At 50.4% G+C, this 21,958-nt stretch overlaps 1 protein-coding gene across 3 annotated transcripts in view; it reads left to right on the top strand.

Moving 5' to 3' along the window:
- Positions 1 to 20,343, top strand: part of LOC119110493 (solute carrier family 23 member 2) — a 37,953-nt gene extending 17,610 nt beyond the window's left edge. Inside the window, exons 1-14 of one of the 3 annotated variants that reach the window (XM_037234340.1) lie at positions 4,836 to 4,917; positions 5,684 to 5,743; positions 6,009 to 6,166; positions 7,303 to 7,508; positions 7,803 to 7,929; positions 11,486 to 11,618; positions 12,512 to 12,613; positions 13,049 to 13,202; positions 13,528 to 13,667; positions 14,591 to 14,738; positions 14,978 to 15,057; positions 15,314 to 15,455; positions 18,937 to 19,048; positions 19,368 to 20,343. In XM_037234340.1, the coding sequence (XP_037090235.1) occupies positions 5,720 to 5,743; positions 6,009 to 6,166; positions 7,303 to 7,508; positions 7,803 to 7,929; positions 11,486 to 11,618; positions 12,512 to 12,613; positions 13,049 to 13,202; positions 13,528 to 13,667; positions 14,591 to 14,738; positions 14,978 to 15,057; positions 15,314 to 15,455; positions 18,937 to 19,048; positions 19,368 to 19,500 (1,659 nt within the window). In that variant the 5' untranslated portion in view covers positions 4,836 to 4,917; positions 5,684 to 5,719 and the 3' untranslated portion in view covers positions 19,501 to 20,343. Of the gene's footprint in view, positions 1 to 4,773; positions 4,918 to 5,683; positions 5,786 to 6,008; positions 6,167 to 7,302; positions 7,509 to 7,802; positions 7,930 to 11,485; positions 11,619 to 12,511; positions 12,614 to 13,048; positions 13,203 to 13,527; positions 13,668 to 14,590; positions 14,739 to 14,977; positions 15,058 to 15,313; positions 15,456 to 18,936; positions 19,049 to 19,367 lie in introns of those variants that run through there. The other 2 variants (XM_037234339.1, XM_037234338.1) reach the window with 2 other exon arrangements.
- The last annotated feature ends 1,615 nt before the right edge of the window (positions 20,344 to 21,958 follow it).

Genomic DNA, 21,958 nt, shown 5'->3' with positions numbered 1-21,958 from the left:
AAAAGACTGCTCTAGACAATACGAATTTTCTGTCTGGCAAATATGCTCCCTAAAGACCTCGTTGTTTGATTGCGTTATCATACCTTGCACAACATTGATTTAGAGCCAATTGACGACCGTTTTGTCTGGGAATTGTGCCCACGAACGCCAGGTATGAACGACTCGACAATTGCATTTTTATTCGCATTGACCGTCGCATAGCTGGTGGAATGACAGGATTTTTTATTATGGTGTCATCGCTGCCTGAGTGACCTTGAAGCAGTCTTTCCAAAATAGTCTGCACATCTTTGCGGGTGTGTGGCTCAGAGACTACAGGCGTTTGGGCCTCAAGAAAGGTACGGCTGCGAAAAGCACTGAATGATCTTCAAGATGGCTATTTCAGTTCAAAACCCAACACAAATGTGGAACACCATCTTTAAAAGGGATATTCCACATGAGAAGAATTTGAGGTTAGCTTCAGATATGATGGAGGGAACTCACTTGTGACTATTTGTTTGCCTTTCAGTGAGAAAGGCTGCTTTAGATAACACAACTTATGTATTTAGTAAATATGTTCTTAAACACGTCATCGTTTGATGATATTATAGAACATGTTTATGATGTTAGAGTCGCTGCCAGACTAATCGTGTCATAACTGCTGCTGTACTGGTAAGAACTGCTGCTGTAGTGGACGGGCTGACTCATTTGAAGCAAATAAAATTGCCAAGAGGTGGGGGAGGGTTTTTTCTGAACCCAAATGTCGTTATATACTTGTGTTTTGGCACTTTCTCGTGATGTTTTTGTTTATTTGTCAGCGTTTCTTGTAAGTTTTCAACTTGCATCAACATACCCTGATATGACACTAGTCTTATGTTATTCGATTCTTAGTGTTCTTTTATTCACCACAGGAAGCACCGCCCAAATTCCTGTATGATGTGGCATGGCACAAATCGTGATTCGCGTTCAAAACTTGCATGAAAGGGAGTAGCCAGCTTTTTGGATTTTTCACACTTTAATTTTTTGCGTGCATGATTAGATCGCAGGATTCCGATTTTATCGATGATACCAATTTCTCAAAATTCTTCTGGAAAACTCGGAAATGTATTTAAATAAGTTTTTTGTCTGGCTTTTCCCAACGTGCGTTATGCGATATCTTCAGCACACCAATTCGTAAAAACTCATACGCAACAAATGGTGTGAGAGCATGAAGCCGTCCATTTAGGGAAATGTGCTAACAATGATGTGGCCTTTCTCACAGCAATTAAACGAAACGTTTCACTATGCGTTTGAATTTTTCCTTGTGGCGTATAGCGTAGCGACTGTTCGAAGGGTTCTATGGCCTTGTAAAGCATAGTTTATTTGAACGCTTGTTCCGTCCAAGATTGCGTTTATAAGGCAGGTATACACTATCGTCATATCAGCTGGTTTAGTGAAGCACAGGTTCCACCAAAGCACTGCTCGTCAAATGCTCACGCTGTGCGTTGTGATAATTGCAAACGATGATATCTACCGCCAACATTCTTACCTAACCAACATACCAATGCAACATGTTCCCACTACCACCATCATGGTAGATGTAAGCACCACGTAATTTAAATGAAGATATTTGGTTCTACTGCTACAGAATATTCCATCCTGAGCGTACCAGCTTTACGTTGCATTAACTCACTCACTACCTACCCTAAACATCGTTATCATGGCGTTATTAACTTATTCGTACCATCGTGGTAAACCTAACAATGATTGAATGAATTGAGCATATGGGTTTATTCTGCTTTTCTGTTCAGTTTGCTTTGCCTGTACGTAATGCCAGCATGGCCCATTGCACAAACAAGTGTGCGAACAGTGATCTGTAACAGAGTCACATGTGCGGAGATTGAAAATTGTTTAAATGATTAGCAAGATGTTCACAATGTTTAAATGATTACCAAGATGTTCAAAATGTTCCATTCAACATGCGAAGGCGGGTTTTCCAAAATGTTGCATAAAAGTAAGGTTGATTAGGTTAGTTTTGGTTAGGATAAGTTATTAGGTTAGATTAGCTTAGGTTAGGTTAGGTTAGGTTAGGTAAGGATAGGTTATTAGGTTAGATTAGCTTAGGTTAGGCTAGGTTAGGTTTGGTTAGGTTAGGTTAGGTTAGGTTAGGTTAGGTTAGGTTAGGTTAGGTTAGGTTAGGTTAGGTTAGGTTAGGTTAGGTTAGGTTAGGTTAGGTTAGGTTTGGTTTGGTTAGGTTAGGTTGTGTTAGTTAGGGTTAGATTAGGTTAGTTAGGTCAGGCCAGGTCAGGTCAGGTCAGGTCAGGTCAGGTCAGGTCAGGTCAGGTCAGGTTAGGTTAGGTTAGGTTAGGTTAGGTCAGGCTATGTCAGAACAACACCTCCACGTCTTGTTGAAACAGCTTGTCACGGGCAGCAGTCAGTGGTTGTCATTCAACATGAACATCAACCACTGAAAACCTCCAAGCAGTAAATGAACACAATGTTTGCCAGGTGCGCCTTTGGCGGATCCAGAGGGGGTAGGGGGCACGGAGCCATGGTCCCTCCTTGGGCCACTAAGGGGGCATAGCTAGAAGGCTGCGAAGGAGCCCATAGCTTGCCGAAAGACGCAGCTTTTTATCACAAAACGCAACAAAATTGAACGTGTTTGGGCTTCCAGACGACCAAGAACAGTCGCAAGCGAAAGTGAAAGGTCCGGGAGCAGAGAAGAGTAATTCTTTACCGCCACTGCAGCACCTTCAAGACTTTTATGGATATCATTTCTAAATATTTCTGAATGCAACTTACGCTGTCAGTGCTTTGTGACAACACTGCGCTTCTTTCCCGCCGTCACGACCAGCCGTTGTGATGACATCGACCGTGCGCACTTCGACTGGTGCGAATGAAAAAAATGTCGGATTGACTCAGCGAGTGGTGGCGTGTTATCGAGAAGTTGGTTGGTTTAAGTTTGAACCACTGCGTCCATGATCCATGCGTTACTCTCAGTCCCAAAACCAAAATGCGCTCCGAAAAGATTAATGTTACAAACGTCATATGGGACGACCCAAAACCATAATATAGCATTTCGTTGAGTTCGCAGGTAAAAGCTTCGTGTTCGCTTATCTTGTTTTGTCTAAATAGAGTGTTTCAAGCCTTCGTAGCATTTACTACACAAATATTCCGACACATTAGTACGTTGCAAACATTACGTGCCACACACATCCGAAAAGCAACACAAATGAAATGCATTGCTTTCATGATGGTGAGTAGAGAGTCAAATTAAATTTCTCCAGCAGGGTCCGCTACTTCAGATCGGAATTCTGAGCTGCTCAGAAGGATTTCCAGAAGACTGGTATTATTGGCCTGTTTGTGGTACCCCGAAAATTCGATCCCACCTAGCATAAAACATTGACGTGCCGACTACATTTTACAATCAACTTCTTGCAGCCCATCAAAATTTGGGTCAAATCAGTGACGTTGCGTAGAAATCCACACTTTTAAAATTGCATCGAACATAGTTATATCGAATGCTAAGGTATTATTAAGTATACAACTGTAAGATGGAATGACGCAAATGGTTTCATGCAATGGCCGATACAAGACGCTATCTTTTGTAGAAAACTTGACTAGAGATGTTAGATAGCTCACTTTACAATGTGTAAGCAAACTATAAAATACGTTAAAAATATACCCCACATTTCGGGCTAATGTAAAAATCTTGAGTTTCTTATTGTGTTTTACGTCTTGTCATACAATTCTATGCTCCTAACAAGGCGAGTCTGCCTCCAGGAATAGGGTCATGACCGAGTGAACTGTCGGGATCTGCGATTAATCTTAACAGCACTGGGGAAGGGAACTGCATTGCCAACGGGATACTATGCATCAATTAATGCTGTCTATTTTTTAGTCCAAATAACGCGGTCAGCATATAGCATTGCAGTCAGTTGCTAAAAACCTGTCCCGATTAGTAAGCATTGGCACTAAATTTTCTCGAGGACGCACTGGCACCGTATGACGAAAGAAGAAAGAATCTTAGTCCTGGTCTGAAGTGTTGACCACGTGATATGACCGGAAAATGAGCAGAATTAATACTTGCACAATATCCTGTTGACGATGCAGTTCCACTCACCAATGTTATTTAGATTAATGCCATGTCCTAAGGACTCACCAGATTGTTTTTGAAATACATGCCAAAGGTGGGATGCTCGGTTCAAGGCCAACTGATATTCGTTGCTGTCACAAATCGTGCTGACGTACGCCAGGCGCCAATAATTTGATGATCATATTGGTATTGACCTTGAAGCACTGCATGGCCATTGAGGTGGCGGTATTCGCGTGACGTGTCTGTAGCGTCATGCATGTCTGAGTGACTTTGAAATAGCATACGCGAAACAGTCTGTACAAGTCCGGGGTCGTCGAACTCAGAAACAAGAGGATATGAAGTCCTAAAAAGGGCATGAATGTGAACTGCACTGAATGATCTTCAAAATGTCCGCCTCAGCTCACATCGCCGCACAAATGTGAAACATTCCTTTTAAGATGCATGAGATTAAGTGTCAACAAATCAAACCCGAGGCAGAGACGTTACCACAAGATAATTGAAACACGAGATGTTTTCATATCGCATGTAAAAAGGTGGCGCAATTGCAGCACGCATTGTTGATGTTGCTTTGAAACAAAGGGAGTTTCGTGAAGTCTTGGATTCACCCCCGGAATGCTCCTGCGATTGAAGGTGATGCGATCATGAAAGCTAGGAAAAGCTGGGTCATAACATGCTGCTGCTTGTGTCCTTATGCATCGATAGCATTCGTTGATGTATTTCAGCTGGATCCGAACACCCACCATGAAATGGGGAAGGGCAGCGAGGACCAGGAGGCGCGAGGTACACCTCGCGGCGAGAAGCTGGACATGCTGTTCGAAGTAGATGACACGCCACCATGGTACTACTGCGTAGTTCTGGGATTTCAGGTAAGTCAGTTCGAGTTTCAAATGACTGAGATGAGCCCTGTGCTGTAGGTGTCTTAGATCTGCACAGCGCTAGTTGTGATATGGCTATTTCATGGTGTTTCTTCGTCACTGGCCGTGGTAGGGAGAATCTGTTGGGAAAGACATCGATGAACCGAGAGAGGCCCCGATTGTTTTTTAAGTGGTATTTTTAATAACTCGGAATAATTACGTTTTTGCTTAGCCCCGCCGGCTCTCGAAAATGATTGCTGACCGTGGTAATGGCCGTGCAGGACGCAGGTAAAACAACGATGCTCCAAAATAGCTGTCGCCGACCACAACGTCTTCTGTAATTGTATTCGGCTTTTGCTATTCGGCTGCTACTGAACAGCGCTTCGGCTGCTGTGCCCATTTGTACTCTATAATTAGAGTATATATCATTGCAATATGATATAACTGCACCGACGGGCGTTTCGTCGCGTTGCGCAGTCCCAATATAGTCGTATGACCTGGATAAGGGATCATGAATGTCGTCGGTGCTCGAAGCGAATGGGCAGAAACATCAAACATTTCATGCCTGCCGTATCCTTCGTTGACTGAAACTGCCACTAACGCCCAACGGGTGTCATGCGTGAAGGACTGGAAACCCCATGGCCAGGTACCACCATGAAGATTTTGGTATTTTCGGTCAACAGTCTTCGTTATCATTCGTCTTCTTCGTCGTCAGTCTTCGATCTTCAGCCATCATCGACAAATGCGATATCTTCTTTGATATACTTCTCCGTTTCAGACAGCAAACAGCATTAAAAGGCTTTAATTACTCGTCATGCCACTGGTATTGAATGTTCAGGTATTGGACGTGCGGCATGCTAGTCCCAGTCATACGCATGAGGTGCGTGGATGCGTTTTCGCGACAACACATAGTTCGACAAAAAATGCGTTTATGTCTGTCGAGAATGCATTGAGTGTGCTCTGTCACTGTTGTATTTATTTCCTCACCTACTGTAGCCAGTCTGACATTCTGTTCTGATGTTCATCACTTCCGTCTGACAGCAGTGTTAGTTGCCATGTCCAGCTTGAACCCCTCCACTTCGCCATCCGCCTCTGTCTGGCAGCAATACCTGACGATGTTCGGAAGCACCGTCTCCATCCCCCTGATCATCACGCCAAGCATGTGTATGGACGAGAGCGACCCTGCTCGGGGCTACGTGATCGGCACTATTCTCTTTGTTTCCGGCATCGTCACTCTACTGCAAGTCACGTTCGGCGTCAGGTGGGAAGTCACGCGACAACAGCCCTTTCTGAGTATCACGTACAGTGCTTGGTATTTTGTGGCGATGATTTGTGTGCACGACGAGATCGCTTGGCGGCACAAGTGTATGTGTGCTGTATGTGTATGTGCTATGCTGTATGCGTGAGTTATATCGAGTAAGTACGAATATCGCTCGCATATTTTCTTCGGGATGCATTTTTCCCCTCGCTTATCAAAAACAACAAGCGATTGTTGAGGAGAAGACGTGAGCTCATCGGTATCACTGTCATCTGGGGCGCAGTCAGGATTCATGGCGGGGGCGAGGGGAGGGAGGCACCACGATTTTCGACGCGGGGACAAATTTTGACGAGCGAGTTGCAGCCCATCGACAGTACTTACGTATTTCGAACACATTAACGGACTCACAAACGCTGATAGGTACAACACCTAGCGTATCAATGAGCTACCGATGCTGGTTTGTCCTGGTGCCTAAAGCAATTGTTTCATCTGCGTATCGCACGTGTTGACTCAGCTATTCGTTGGTCTCGTTTCTAAATTATGACTGTTTGGCTACATGTCGCTGCCCATGGTAGTGTCTGTAAGATTTAAAAACAAGTTGGTTCCTGATGACCAAATTGCAGTTGCACTCAGTAGCATCGTATTAAAAAAGCGACGCCGAGCGTGACGAAGAGATCTTGAGCCCCATCAGCCCTCCCCCTTCCCCCACCATCGCTGGCTGCGCCACTGCTTTGGACTCACAAGTGAAATAGTGCGAGCTCGATGCTTACTGCCTGTTGTACAACAACTTTCCGTTCTACGATTGGATTTCAACGGCAATGGCCATACCTGCCGCACATACACGCGGTTGTTTTACATGCCGATGTTTTTCTATTTTTTAACGTATGTTGAGATGTCTAGGGTAGGACCGGCATCCAACGGCTGGCCGGGAGTCGCGCGCGAACAGAATACGGGCGACCTTGTTAGGACATATTCGGTGGTAGCACTGAATATGTCCTGTAAGACCGTCTTCACCATTCGCAGCCCGGTCGACAGCGTCGTCGTTTGGCGCCGCTGCCGCTCCGATCGTGTCACCGTCGTCTGGCGCCGCTGCCACGCCAACATTGGCGCCTGATCTGACGCCGCGGCGCTCTCTGCAGGCTGTCGATCGTTCAGGGCGGCAACTTCTCCTTCTTGACGCCGACGCTGACGCTGCTGAGCCTGCCGCAGTGGAAGTGCCCCGACCCGGCGATGCGGGCGCTGCTCTCGGACGACGAGCGCTACGAGCTCTGGTCGTCGCGCATGCGCGAGGTCCAGGGCGCCATTGCAGTGTCGGCCATCTTCCAGATCGTGCTCTCCTTCGGCGGTACGCGAAATCCATCACTGGACTCGTTTTTGTGTCACGAAGGGAGAGAGCGCCTTTGCAACCGGGAAGGTTTGACCACAACTCGAATAGTTACCTTAATCATCGGCATGTTTAGTTGTGAAAAGAACATTATCGCGGCCAAACATTTGAACTGGGAAACACATCTCGTTTTTTGTGAACGCAACACCTAACTCTCATGCGCTATCATGGGCCTGCCAGCTGGCGGGTGGCTCCTCGACTGATGCCGGGCAGCTTCTCTGTCGGGTCTCACTCCTGACTGACCTCCGTCCGCAGGGGTGATTGGCCTGCTGTTGAAGATCATCACGCCGCTCACCATCGTGCCCACAATCGCCATGGTCGGCCTGGCCCTGTTCCAAGAGGCCAAGAAGAAGGCCGCCACCCACTGGGGTGTCTCCGTACTGTGAGTGGTACAGACGGCCGAAGCTGCCTGACCCTAGGTGACGCTGAACAATTTGAAAGACGAGATAAAGACGGCCGAATTGTTTGAACTAGCTGACAGAACTTGACTAGTAAATATTTACTTCACTCTCCGGTTAGTGCGTTCACTGCGATGACGTTTCTTACAGCCTAGTTGTATATACCAATTCCAGACTAGTCATCCATGTTTGAATCAGATGGAAAGGTACAAAAAAACGGCCGAAGGCCAACGTTAGATGGATGTTGTGGCATCACAACTTCTCTACAAAAGAAAGCAGGGAATGAGGTTGCAAAACTTTCCGGCTGCCTCCTGCGGGCTCGCTTTGCCGAGAGACATCTGGATCGCATAACCTACTGCTGTATTTTCACTTTATATACCCTCTGTAACGCAGAAGATGTTGTAGCGTGACTCGGCTGTGATGGTTGCGAGTTTTCACGAGGCCAGGTGGGAAAGTGCGCCACACAGCCGTCTCCAGGTAGAGGCATGACACATGGCCGGTGACTGGGGATGGGACGTGCCCGGACTGTGAGTCTGGAGGCGTCTAGAGAGATGTCTGGTGGCTGCGGATGGTACCCAGCCTGTCTGTGAATCTGGACACGTCTGGTCAGATGGCTGATGACTGCAGATGGGACCCAGCCGGTCTGTGAGTCTGAACACGTATGGAGAGATGGAGAGATGTCTGGTGACTGGGGGTGGGACGTGCCCGGACTGTGAATCTGGACACGTCTGGAGAGATGTCTGGTGACTGGGGATGGGACCCAGCCGGTCTGTGAATCTGGACACGTCTGGAGAGATGGAGAGATGTCTGGTGACTGGGGATGGGACCCAGCCGGTCTGTGAGTCTGGACACGTCTGGAGAGATGTCTGGTGACTGCGGATGGGACCCAGCCGGTCTGTGAATCTGGACACGTCTGATCAGATGACTAATGGCTGCAGATGGGACCCAGCCGGTCTGTGAGTCTGAACACGTCTGGAGAGATGGAGAGATGTCTGGTGACTGCGGATGGGACCCAGCCGGTCTGTGAATCTGGACACGTCTGGAGAGGTATTTGGTGACTGCGGATGGGACCCAGCCGGTCTGTGAATCTGGACACGTCTGGAGATGTGTTTGGTGACTGCGGATGGGACCCAGCTGGACTGTGAATCTGGAAACGTCTGGACGGACAGAAGTACAAACGAGACAAACGCGAGCACAACAGCGCCATGCATTGGGTTTAACGTCGAGTAGCCAAGTGTTTGGAATCGGCGATTGTGGAAGATAACCTATGTTTATATTTCGTGATGCCTGTTCAACATCCCAACAACTAAAAGAATCGCAAACCCTGCCAGCCTTGACGTTCTTGCCATATTTCCCTACCTGTAGGGACGATCCATTTTCTGATTCTTCACCCCATGTGCGAAACCAAAAGCCGAAAACCGGGCAGCAAGATGCGGCCGTACAATATTTTTGCGCGATTTTGATGCGTAGCTTTTGACATACCTGCTCAGTAAGGCTGTCTCAATAAAAAAATCCGTCCACCAAGGTAGCTTGAGGCCTTCTGCGTTCATCACATGACGTATCATGATCTTCAGCTTACATGACCTCTAACTTGTGGCATGGATATACGATTATGTTATTGGTACATGCGAAAGGTCCATATATATGACGGAGCAATTTTCGTGGTTTGCCGAGGTGTGGCCTTAAGTGACGTTGCTGTTCGTGTAGTCCACAGTTCGTGTAGTCAGACATTTTGGTTCGCAGTAGGGTGGTAGGGCAGGCTGTTTGGAGATCAGCTTTAAGTGTTGGTTTGACGAGGGCTCGACATTAAATTATGTTTGCAGGGGCCACGAAAACTATCGACGGCTGGCTGTTGTCCAGCCGCTTCACATTTTCAAAACCGTTAGTGAAGAAAACATGGCGTACAGTGTCGAGAATGCTTCGCTTAGCGTCCGTATTTTGGAACGCGCGCTGGCGTGGGAAACTGCACACCTTGCCTTCGTCCTTAAGTCAGCGTAACGACACATGACTGTGATGACTAATTCAAGGTCACCAAATTATTCCAACGTGTTTCCTACATGCTGATACCGATTTTGCAATGCGCTATTGCAGAACCCTGTAACCCTTCTACGTCACTTAACGCGCGAACCGGTTGGTTTCAACTGAAGAATTAGGCAACAGCTTGTTAACGACCTACGCTATGCTCAAGTTGTTGCCGTCCACTTGAAGGCGATTTGCCTGATACGAAGCAGTAAGGATGGCACCCCTTCCTCATCTGTCCAACTAACTGACTGAGTTTTCCGACCTTGGGAATGAAGTGGAACAGCCGCCGCGCAGCGCCGCCACATTGCAGACGCACTGCTGACTCTTGTTACATAACGTCCAGTTACGTAACGTGCGGGCATCTGGCGTTCCGATACGATGGACGATACGAACAGAATCTTTTTGACACTCGAGCCCAAGTGAATCGGGTTGTGTTACAGATATCTTACTATATATATATATATATATATATATATATATATATATATATATATATATATATATGTGTGTGTGTGTGTGTGTGTGTGTGTGTGCATATATGCATATATATTGCAGTCAGGCTGGGACTAAGTAAGCTTAACGAACAATGAGTCGGGCAACGACATGAGCATAAGGGCTTGGAATATTCTTAGCCCTAACGGAACTCGAACTGAATCGTCATTTCCTTCAAGTTCCGAACAAATTTGAAGGGCACATTCTGATATCAAAACATGGATATCTAAGGTTGATGAGATGATGTCCGGTATGGATAGCAGGGCATTGGTGCACCTGTTGTGTTGCATAGAGTTTTATGTGCTAGTTTCATGTCGCTGTGGTTATGTTCGGGTCGGAGTTAATCTCATCCAGGATGCGGGACTCGGTCTGGCTGGTGAGGCGTGGAACCAGCTGGCCCTGACCACATACGTGCTTAGGGTGGACTGGATGACTCGGACTCAGTGACTCGGTGCCCGGACACAAGCCAAAGATATCGTGACTCGGACTCGGACTCATATCGCGACTCGGACTCGAACTCATATCGTGACTCGGACTCGGGCTCATGGTTTGGGATTTACACTAGACCCGTGCCCTGATAGTGACTAGAGGAGAGATTGGTGCTGGTGCGCGAATATAGGTGGCCCTAGTGACTGCTGTATAGGAGGTGCCTCTGGCGGCCGGTCCGTCCGTCTGGCAACGCCAGCCTCACCAGCAGCAATCCGACTAAGCAGCGCTGCGCTGGGCATAAGCGCTGCTTGAGTCATATCCTGCACTTCCTGAGTCATATGTTGAAAATGATCGAGCAAACTCAAGGGGATAAATTAATGGTCGATGGAGATTGACTGGAAAGAAAATGGGTGCCTAGCTGAGCCCTGAAAATAGATATCCTTGCAAACAATGGAACCTAATTCGACATAAGCGGCACCTATCCATCACTGGTACGCATGCCATATGGCATGCCATAATTCATCTGATTATACGCTGCGTATATCTTCCGTCCGCGTCCGTTGCGCGTCGGTGACCCGTGACCTGTGATGTCACCAGAACGATGTTGGTGGTGATTCTGTGCAGCCAGTACCTGCGTAACGTCACGCTGCCGGTGCCGCGCTGCCGCCGAGGCGACGCCGACGGCTCCCAGCGCCGCGCCCTGCGCGTGCCCATCTTCAAACTGTTCCCGGTGGGTGGCCGCCCAGCGCCATGCTGGTTGCTGGTGTGTGTGCGTTTGTGTGTGTGTGTGCGTGTGCGTGTGCGTGTGGTGTGCGTGTGTGTATGTGTGTGTGTGTGTGTGTGTGTGTGTGTGTGTGTGTGTGTGTGTGTGTGTGTGTGTGTGTGTGTGTGTGTGCCGTGTGTGCGTGCATGTGCGTGTGCGTGTGGGTGTGGGTGTGGGTGTGGGTGTGGGTGTGGGTGTGCACGCTTCACGAGAAATGTTTGGTTCTCGATTGCCGGCATTGCCAGTCCGAAGGTTGGCTTCAAGATTGGTGTTTGTTTGGTTGTTGCTGCAGACTTTTGCGCTGACTTTTGCGCTGAGAAATGGGTGTTGCAAGCATGAGTGTGGTCGGTAAAATTGTGTGTGTGGGGGGGGGGGGGCAGGAGACATTGATTTTGATAAGACAAAGCTGATAATGTCACCATCCGGCACGTTTGAGAACGTCTGTTATGCTTGAAGCGACGGCTGTCAATGTCGCTTTCGCATATGTGAATAGAGCGTAAGCATTGGATATTGGGCTGTTTGTGTACCTCACTTACTCAGATGTTGATCAGGCAGCACACGTCAATTACGGATAAAGTAGTGAAAAGATGCCGTACCACCCATTGTGCCATGTCAGATAACCTGTCCGGAGATGGTGCCGTAACCCGATGACCTGTCTGAAGATGGTGCAGTGACCCGATGATCTGTCCGGAGATGGTGCAATAACTTGATGACCTGTCCGGAGATGGTGCAGTAACCTGATGACCTGTCCGGAGATGGCACCGCAACCTGATGACGTGTCCGGAGCTGGCGCCGTAAGCTGATAATCAGTCCGGGGATGGTGCCGTAACCCGATGGTCACCGTGGTATTCCTCCGGCAGATTTTGTTCGGCATCGGCATCAGCTGGGTGTTCTGCGCCATCCTCACAGTCAGCGAGGTGTTGCCGCCCGACTCGCCGGCTCGCACTGACCTGCGCACCTCTGTGGGTGGCAACAGCGACCTGATCTGGACCTAAGCTAGGCAAAGGACGGCACAGAACTGCCGGGTATTGAATGGCCTGTCGGGAGTCTGACGAACCGTCACCGAGGGCAAACACTACGAATCTGTCATGCACTGCATTGTAACTGCCAGGGATTGTCAGACACTTTTATTGGCGCGTGGCGAGCGAGAACGCAGGCTGGGGCGCGCAGCGGGAGCGCGCAGTATCAGGAGCGCATCCTTCAGCCCAGTGACGCCCACACACGCACCGTGTGGGACGGCTCATTCGGTCCCGTCCAAACAGCTGCAGAGCTATCAGTGACCTCGCTGGCGTCCGCGCAGCGCCAGGCGCGCCGCCCTGTTGCGTGTTGCCGGCCGCTGCGCGGGCAGGCCGCTGCCATCGCGCGGCGCCGTCCACTTGTCTGCCGCGCGTTGCCAGGCGCTGTACGAGGCGGCCTGGTTCCGGCTGCCGTACCCGGGCCAGTGGGGCACGCCGACCGTGCATGCCGGCCCCGTGTTCGGCATGCTCGCAGGCGTGATCGCCTCCATCGTTGAGTCGATCGGTGACTACTACGCCTGCGCCAAGATATCCGGTAAGATCCGGTTGAGGTGCTTGGTAGCTGGTAGTGCAGTAGACGGGATAGGAGTCCCCTGATGGTGCGTATGATCCATCGGAGTTAACTCGTAGCATTTCGGTCGTCATTGGTTACATATGCTTTTCATGAGCAGTCCGTTACTTTTCATTCCTCCCACTGTCGCATCCGGTATCCACAACGCAGTGTAATCGGCCAGCATGCGACGCAATTACGTCCAGAGTGCACGACGGAGCCGCGTCGGTCGTGCCCTGACGTGCGTGACGGAAGGTCATCTGGTGGACAGTGCGACGGCGTTGATAGCGCCCCCTGCCCATGCTCGCAGGCGCGCCGCCGCCGCCCGTGCATGCTATCAACCGCGGCATCGCCATGGAGGGGATTGGCTGTGCGCTGGCCGGCATATTCGGCACTGGCAACGGCACCACCAGCTACAGCGAGAACATCGGCGCCATCGGAATCACCAAGGTGTGTGAGCGGCTGCCTGAGCCGCCGTCGCAGACGTGGGTGGGCGAATGCCTGAGCCGCCGCCGCAGACGTGCCCTTCTCAGACGTCTGCTGGGACAGTGATCGGGGGGGAGGGGGAGGGGGGCAGGGGGAGGACGTAATTCTCCGGTGCTTGGCTCCAGAACTCCACGCTGATGCGAGCGATTGTCGCCAGTCATGTACGGTTAAGTTATGTGCGGCGATAGCGGCCCTGTGACCGCCTCCGGTTCCGTCCGGCCAGCGGTTCTGTGACCGTCTCTGGTTCCACCCGGCCAGCGGCCCTGTGACCGTCTCTGGTTCCACCCGGGCAGCGACCCTGTGACCGTCTCTGGTTCTGCCCGGTCAGCGGCCCTGTGACCGTCTCTGGTGCCGTCCGGCCAGTGGCCCTGTGACCGTCTTTGGTTCTGCCCGGTCAGCGGCCCTGTGACCGTCTCTGGTGCCGTCCGGCCAGTGGCCCTGTGACCGTCTTTGGTTCTGCCCGGCCAGCGGCCCTGTGACCGCCTCCGGTTCCGTCCGGCCATCGGCCCTGTGACCGCCTCCGGTTCCGTCCGGCCAGCGGTTCTGTGACCGTCTCTGGTTCTGCCCGGCCAGCGGCCCTGTGACCGTCTCTGGTTCTGCCCGGCCAGCGGCGCTGTGACCGCCTCTGATACCGTCCGGCCAGCGGCCCTGTGACCGCCTCTGGTACCGTCCGGCCAGTGGCCCTGTGACCGTCTCTGGTTCTGCCCGGCCAGCGGCCCTGTGACCGCCTCTGGTACCGTCCGGCCAGAGGCCCTGTGGCCACTTCTGATACCGTCCGGCCAGAGGCCCTGTGGCCACCTCTGATACTGTTCGGCCAGCGGCCCTGTGACCGTCTCTGGTTCTGCCCGGCCAGCGGTTCTGTGACCGTCTCTGGTCCTGCCCGGCAGGTGGCCAGTCGGCGCGTGCTCCAGTGGGGCGCGGTGATCATGATGCTGTTTGGTATGACCGGCAAGTTCGGGGCCCTCTTCATCACCATGCCGGAGCCCATTGTCGGTGGCATGTTCATCATCATGTTCTCGATGATCACAGCTGTCGGTAAGAGGTTTCTTTTGATGCTTTTTGCTGATATTTTCCAGCGTGTGGTCAGATGCCCGTCGTGCTGTATCGATTTATGTCGACGCTTCATCGAGATTGCAAGGGCAAGCAAGATGTAGCTTGCAAGGTTCCGCTTCGCCTCAGGTGTCATTGCTCGGTAAAGGCGTGTGTCCTATCTGCGTTGGACATCTGAGGATTTGAATAGATGGCTTGCTAGCTTACAACTTCATTTGTTTCAGGATTTTCTTCTCTTCAGTTCGTCGACCTCAATTCCTCTAGAAATTTGTTCGTGCTCGGATTTTCTATACTTTTTGCATTGGTATGTATAATATTGACTCTATCAGGTTACGTTCTCCCGGTTTGGCTGCTAATTGAGTGCATTTTCTGACTACTAAGTGCGTGTTATGAAAATATTAAATTAACCTGTCAAGCAGCCGCCCGTCCGGTGCATATTCAACCATGCCTTGAAAACTTAAAGTCTGCTTGTACGCTTGTCTAAATGGCAGCCTCGCCAAGCGCGCAGTGGAAGAGTCACCGGAGTGTGTGCTGACTCATGAACTCTCTTGAATCACCAGATTCTGCCCACCTACATGTCGGAGCACAAGGACGCCGTGCGGACGGGCAGCGACACATTCGACCAGATCCTGTATGTGCTGCTCAGCACCAGCATGTTCGTGGGCGGCTTTCTCGGCTGCGTACTGGACAACACGATCCCGGGTGAGCCCTGTACGGCAGACGACTCCGAATAAGGCCCTGAGGCTTGTTAGGTCTGGACCGGAGTGCACCAATCGCCGCCGCCAATCGTGGCCGGAGTGACCGGAGTGACTCTGACCCACCCGGACATGAACGCTGCCGTGATGAGATAGCGCCGCCAATCGTGGCTGGAGTGACCGGAGTGACTCTGACCCACCCGGACACGAACGCCGCCGTGATGAGATAGCGCCGCCAATCGTGGCTGGAGTGCCCGGAGTGGCTCTGACCCACCCGGACACGAACGCTGCCGTGATGAGATAGCGCCGCCAATCGGGGCTGGAGTGACCGGAGTGGCTCTGACTCACCCGGACACGAACGCTGCCGTGCGGAGATAGCACCGCCAATCGTGGCTGGAGTGCCCGGAGTGACTCTGACCCACCCCGCCGTGCTGAGATAGCGCCGCCAATCGTGGCCGGAGTGACTGGAGTGACTCTGACCCACCCGGACACGAACGCCGCCGTGCTGAGATAGCGCCGCCAATCGTGGCTGGAGTGCCCGGAGTGACTCTGACCCACCCCGCCGTGCTGAGATAGCGCCGCCAATCGTGGCCGGAGTGGCCGGAGTGGCTCTGACACACCCCGCCGTGCTGAGATAGCGCCGCCAATCGTGGCTGGAGTGCCCGGAGTGGCTCTGACACACCCGGACACGAACGCTGCCGTGCTGAGGCAACATACGGAACTTGGTCTGAAGCGGTGAATCACTTTCGGATGCTGTTTTTTTGTGAATCCTTTGCTGGGCGTAAGGTGGCTTGGCACTGTCAGTGTCGGTGGCACGCTGATCACGATGGCGCATACCACGTTGAGTCACTTTCAAAACTGTGACCACTGGTGATTCACGAAGCTGAAGGTCGTTGAACCCGGAACCTTACGGTTTTCTCAAACTTATGTCAGTGGTAGCGTTTGACATGCTGAGGACAACGGTGCATGTTGTTTCCTGACACATTAAAAAGTGTGATTAATATTACAGATTCAAAAGTTCAAGGTCTCTGGGCGAGAGCATTGACGGTTTTTCGAAGCCTAGTCGATGAAAGTGTTTTAAACGCTGATCACGATGGTGCTTCTCAATTTGAAACCCATCAAAAGTTACGACATCGAGAGGTCCCCAAAATATGCGTTGGTTGGCGTAGGCTCCTAGGATTTTATGTACGGCTATCACTAGTGTTAATGTACTAGTATTACTTACTAGTGACTATGTAGTTGCGTACATCAGATGCATACACTAACAGTGCTTAACATGCTCCTTAAAATGGTACATCTCGTTTTCTGCCACAGACAGAACTATGACCACCAGTGGGCTACGAGGCTCAGGGTCGCTGAACTCGGAACCAGCGATCCTTCTTAAACTCATATCAATGGCAGAGCTTGACATGTTGAGTACAATGGTCCGCTCCTTTTCATCCACATCGAAAGCTGTGACAGTCTTAAAATGGTCAAGTCATTGCACCCAGACCCAGAATATCTATTCTATTTTTCACGCTTTTAGTATTCAGCATGCTACTAGCAATAGCGAATATCGTGTACCGACACCTTTAAATTACAACCTTCAGAATGTTACAGAAATGCTCCTTTGCTTACGACATATTACCAAACATCAACTAATGTGCCTTGTGGTATCGATGAACATCAACGGCGCTTTCGGTCATGATGTTTTTAAGCTTCAATGTAAACCTGTTGAATTTCTGTGACCAGGGCTCAAGTTTTTATGCCAGGGTACCTCATACTGTCAAGAGCAGTTTTGCCTCTGGGATACTATCATTGGCATGAGTTTGAAAAAGCATCGTAGGGATCCAGGTTTGATAACTGAACTTTGTAGACCACTTGAAGCCGTAGTTTTGAATGTGGCGGGATAAACGAGATGCACCACTGAAACCAGCATGTGAACGCCATCATTGATTTAAGTTTCAGTTTAATCGTAAGGGTCCGAGCTTAACGACAATGAACCTCGTAGACCACTGGCGGACATGTTTTAATCGGGTTGCGCTTTTTCTCCACGCTGACAAGGACAGTAACGGAACACCACGCGTCTCGAACATGGGCTTTGTCAGTATAAGTGGGAGTTCCATGACGGGATGGGCCTCATGCCAGCATAAGTACCAGTGAGGGATCGATAGACCCTTTCACATAAATGTGAGCGAACACTTGAAATGAGAAGGCAAGAAATTGAAACACGATGACCATGTGAAGAAGCAAACAGCTTATGGATGGAACAGATGATGGTAATATCAGCACTGGATCCACATTTCCAAACACCACTTCATAGGTAGCATGTCACGGTCAGCGGTAAGCCGGAGTTGGCGTGTGCTCTAAAACAGCGAAAAGGTCATGGAAAAGGAAGGTAAAGTTAAAAAAACTTTATCGTCAGCCCACGCATCGAATGCTCAGCACGTCAGCACGCATGACGTCACGCATTCCAGCTGACAATGGCGCTGACGACAGAGCGAACGGGTGCCACAAAAGAGCCGTGACGACGTGCATCGCGTTCCCTGTGTTAAATACAAGGGGAAACTAGGAGCACCATAGTAATCAGGGTACTACTGGTAAGAAATGGAACGAAATAGTAGAGGTCCGCATTTGAATGTAAATATGAATGTAAATACGAATACAAAGCTGCCTTTACAAACGGTCACGACCCAAAGGCCGAAGTATGATCAGATGCATTATGTCATTTGCAATTGTAGAAACTTTGCATCGTACGAGATGGTTACCTGACCAGGCTGATGTGTCAAAACAAAACCCTTTATTTTCATATTTCCCCTTCTCAATAGCTGAACTGTGATTGCTGAAGGGTTATTTGGTTTATTTTAGTGCGGCGGTGTTATAAGGTATGTGAGTTTCATATTTACATGGCGGCCAAGATGCTCTTGAGCATCTTTTTAAGGTCGTGTTGGCGTATTACGCCAACTCGACCCTAAATCTTAGTTTCTGTGACTATTGCAGGCAAAAGAACGGTTTTGTACACCACTGAGCTAACACCATACGAAATCCTGTTAAGCATGCATCGTGCGTTTTGCACCGAATTGTTGTTCACTGTGGTGTGTGTTCAGGAGGATGGATGGGCACGGGACAGACCAGTGAACAGAGACAACTCAGAGCAATAATATTTTAAAAAACTTTCCAAAGCGACGGGAACTTAAACCCGTTAAAACATTTCAGATTTGTTATTATGGCTGATGCTCAATTTTCAAATTGCCGCCATGGGCTGCCACACAACTTTGCGAATGCGTGGAGACTGGACCAAGTGTCTGCGACCCAAGCCAATTGTCGCGAAACACGTTCGATGGATAAAGCCGTCCCAACCACCCACCCTCTGATAAAATCGTTCCACTCAAATCTCTTGTAGACATCGTAGGCATTCAGCCGCCATTGATCCACTCCTGGTTCCGCCTCGGAGGCAGACGGCAGACCTCCTCCCATGGATTCATTTCTGGCTCCGTCCCTGTCGGCAGGCACGGACGAGGAGCGGGGCGTGCTGCGCTGGCGGCAGCAGTCCGCCATGTCTGACACCACTGCCCCCATCACCACCTACGACCTGCCGTTCGGCATGTCCAAGATCCGCAGGTGAGTACGCATCAGATCCGATGTACACCGAACAAAGGACCTTAACCAGGATGTACACCGGACAGAGGACCTAAACCAGGATGTACGCCGGACAGAGGACCTCAACCAGGATGTACGCCGGACAGAGGACTTCAACCAGGATGTACACCGAACAAGGGACCTTAACCAGGGTGTACACCGGACAGAGGATCGTAACCAGGATGTACGCTGGACAGAGGACTGCGTGCAACAAACGTAACGCATACGCAACTTTCATCACTCAATCGCCTGGCCCCTGTTAGCGTCTGTAACCGTGCCGCGCTGCCGCTGCGTGTTTCAGCTGGAACTGGACCCGCTACGTACCCGTGAGCCCCACCTTCCGAGGCTTCCCGCCCTGCCGACTGGGCAGGTGCCGGCGACGGGTAGCGCCCAACGGCGACGTTCGACAGCAGGAGGAGGTCACTCGCGTGTGACGCCCCTGGCCAGCCCGGCCTGCCAACGATCTGGGGACAGGTCACACGCGCGTGTGACGTCCCTGGCTAGCCCGGCCGGCCGACGATCTGGGGACAGGAGGAAACCACACGCGTGTTTAACGCCCTGGCAAGTCCGGACGGCTCATAGTATGGGGACAGGAGGTCACGCGCGTGTGGCGCCCGTGGCTAGTCCGGCCGGTCAATGTCAGGGGATAGAAGGTCACACGTGTGTAGCGCCCGTGGCTAGCCCGGCCGGTCGATGCCAGAGGACAGGAGGTCACACGCGTGTAACACTCCAGGTCAGCCCAACCGACTTCGGTCTGGAGACGGGAGGTCACGCTCGTGCGATGCCACTCGCAGCTCCTGAGTGGCGAGTATTTGTGTACCACATGTACGGACGTCAGGTACAGTCATGTCAGCCCGAGGGTGATGGGTGTAGTCTGCCGAAGACGCATAACTAATCGTAGCCGAATGGTAATCCAGTGTCATGCTCAGTGTGTGCATCCAAACTAATACGGCAATGTACCGCCTCAATGGCGTGGCAGGTGGCCTGGGAGCCCGCTCGGACACGGACTGTCGCGGGACAAGCAAAGCGACAATGTACCATCTGTATCACTGTTTTTATCGAATGACCGTTAGCTGGGATCACAAACCTGACATCCTGACTGCAACGAGTTTTTCTCATTGCATTATGTTATGTACTCGTTCAGTTTGTGTTAATGCCTTTGAAGGGCCTTTAGCGGACAAAACGGTGACCTCCGCTCAAGTGGAGCCATATGTTCATCATGTGGCACTTGTTTTCATATGTATGGCCAGTGGTGGAATATATGTGAGCACCGCTAGAGCCAGTAGTAACAGCTGTGTGATCCATGTGCCCCAAACTGGATGAAGCGGATGACAACAGCCTTTCGTGATTGGTATCCACGAATGGAATGCAAATTGACTGTGGACGCCGTGGTTAATGATACAGGCGTCAATATAACGCCAGGAAAGGTCAGGGAAGTACATGCATGGCGTAGCGGTACGTTAACAGGAGTTTTCCAAAACATTTTGATTGGATTGATATATGAGACCAGCACCTAAGCCAAGCAGCTTTTGTGGGTTTAGCCCTGGCCGCAGTATGTGATCGTCAGATTACGGGTCAGCGGCAGAGTTTTGTGACGCAAACTTAACGTGCCGCAATGGTCGACATGGTCCGCCCTGGCCCCCGACGTTACCGGACCTTTAGCACGGCTGTCGCCACCGGCCGCAGGCCATTCCAGCCAGCATCAAATAGCGAGCACATAAAGCGACTCGAACGCACCACACCACAGTTGGTGAAGCGGGCGGCAGGCGCTTTAACCAACTGGGCGCTGTGGATGGACAAGTGGTGCGTGGTGCACGTTTGGCATTGTGGGCTCATGAAGCCAATTTTGCTCTACCTACAAGGGCTTGTTGTAGACATCGTATTTGTGCACGGATTTCGGCATAGCATACACTACAGCCAGCCAGTATACGAATGGAACATTGGAGGACGGTGATGAAGGATAACTTGCTAAAGCACTGAAGCTCGTGGGCTCAGTTTAGGTTGCAGTGAGCGGTTGAATGCGTGCTCATGCATCAGCCTGAAATATCGTCTTCGAAGTGGGGGTTTCGAAGCTCACAGATTTGCGTTTTTGATGCCATAACCATTTCCAAACGCTTTGCAAAAGGGCTCTGTACAGGAGAGGTGTGGTAGTTCGCCCAGGATGTGGTAGCACTGATGCATCGGATACACTTGCTTCAGATTGATTCCAGTCATACATTGTGGCGATACACAGTCTAGCGGCCCAAGAGCTATTTTGATGACGACTTCTTCGTTCACAGGGCTTAGTTAATGCTGGGTATATTGCTCGAGGGTTGCCTTACCGGAACAGCTCAAATCACACACTCCATGCTTTAAAGATACGCTCTGCTGCCAAAGAGTGCTCGAAAATCGATTAAGAAATGTATCCCTGCTGACATGTGCGTCGAGCCAGGTGAAGAGCCCCTGGAGGACGCAAAAATTGTCTGAACGCTCCTGTCATTACCAGATGTGAACTGCAACGTTTGCCAAGCAGTTGAGGTATAACTGAAAAGAGAACGGTCGGATATTTTTTAACATGCTTCCACTTTTGCTGTTAAGTCATTTTTAGATTACTTTACAGGCAGCGTTAAAACGGAAATTTTGCCGACGAGCACATAAACGGTGTAAATCAACAAAAATTTTGCAATTAAAAAACGGTTAGCTAAAGCGATTTTATTTGGGGAATGCTCTACCGCTGCATTCGTACTCATCGAACCAAAATAAAAAAACACCGAGCTTTCATAAAAGATCACGTTTCACTTTTTCAGCACATTCTACTGGATGCCGAGCGAGTATCGCGACATATCCTGCCACCACAGGTACACGTTCAAAATTACGGCGGAATTCCATGATCAACCATCCTTGCTATACGAA

The sequence above is a fragment of the Pollicipes pollicipes genome, unplaced genomic scaffold (assembly GCF_011947565.3).
Source record: "Pollicipes pollicipes isolate AB1234 unplaced genomic scaffold, Ppol_2.1 Scaffold_7231;HRSCAF=8579_pilon_pilon_pilon, whole genome shotgun sequence".
Lineage (NCBI taxonomy): Eukaryota > Metazoa > Arthropoda > Thecostraca > Pollicipedomorpha > Pollicipedidae > Pollicipes > Pollicipes pollicipes.
This window is presented reverse-complemented; position numbering and strand designations above follow the sequence as displayed.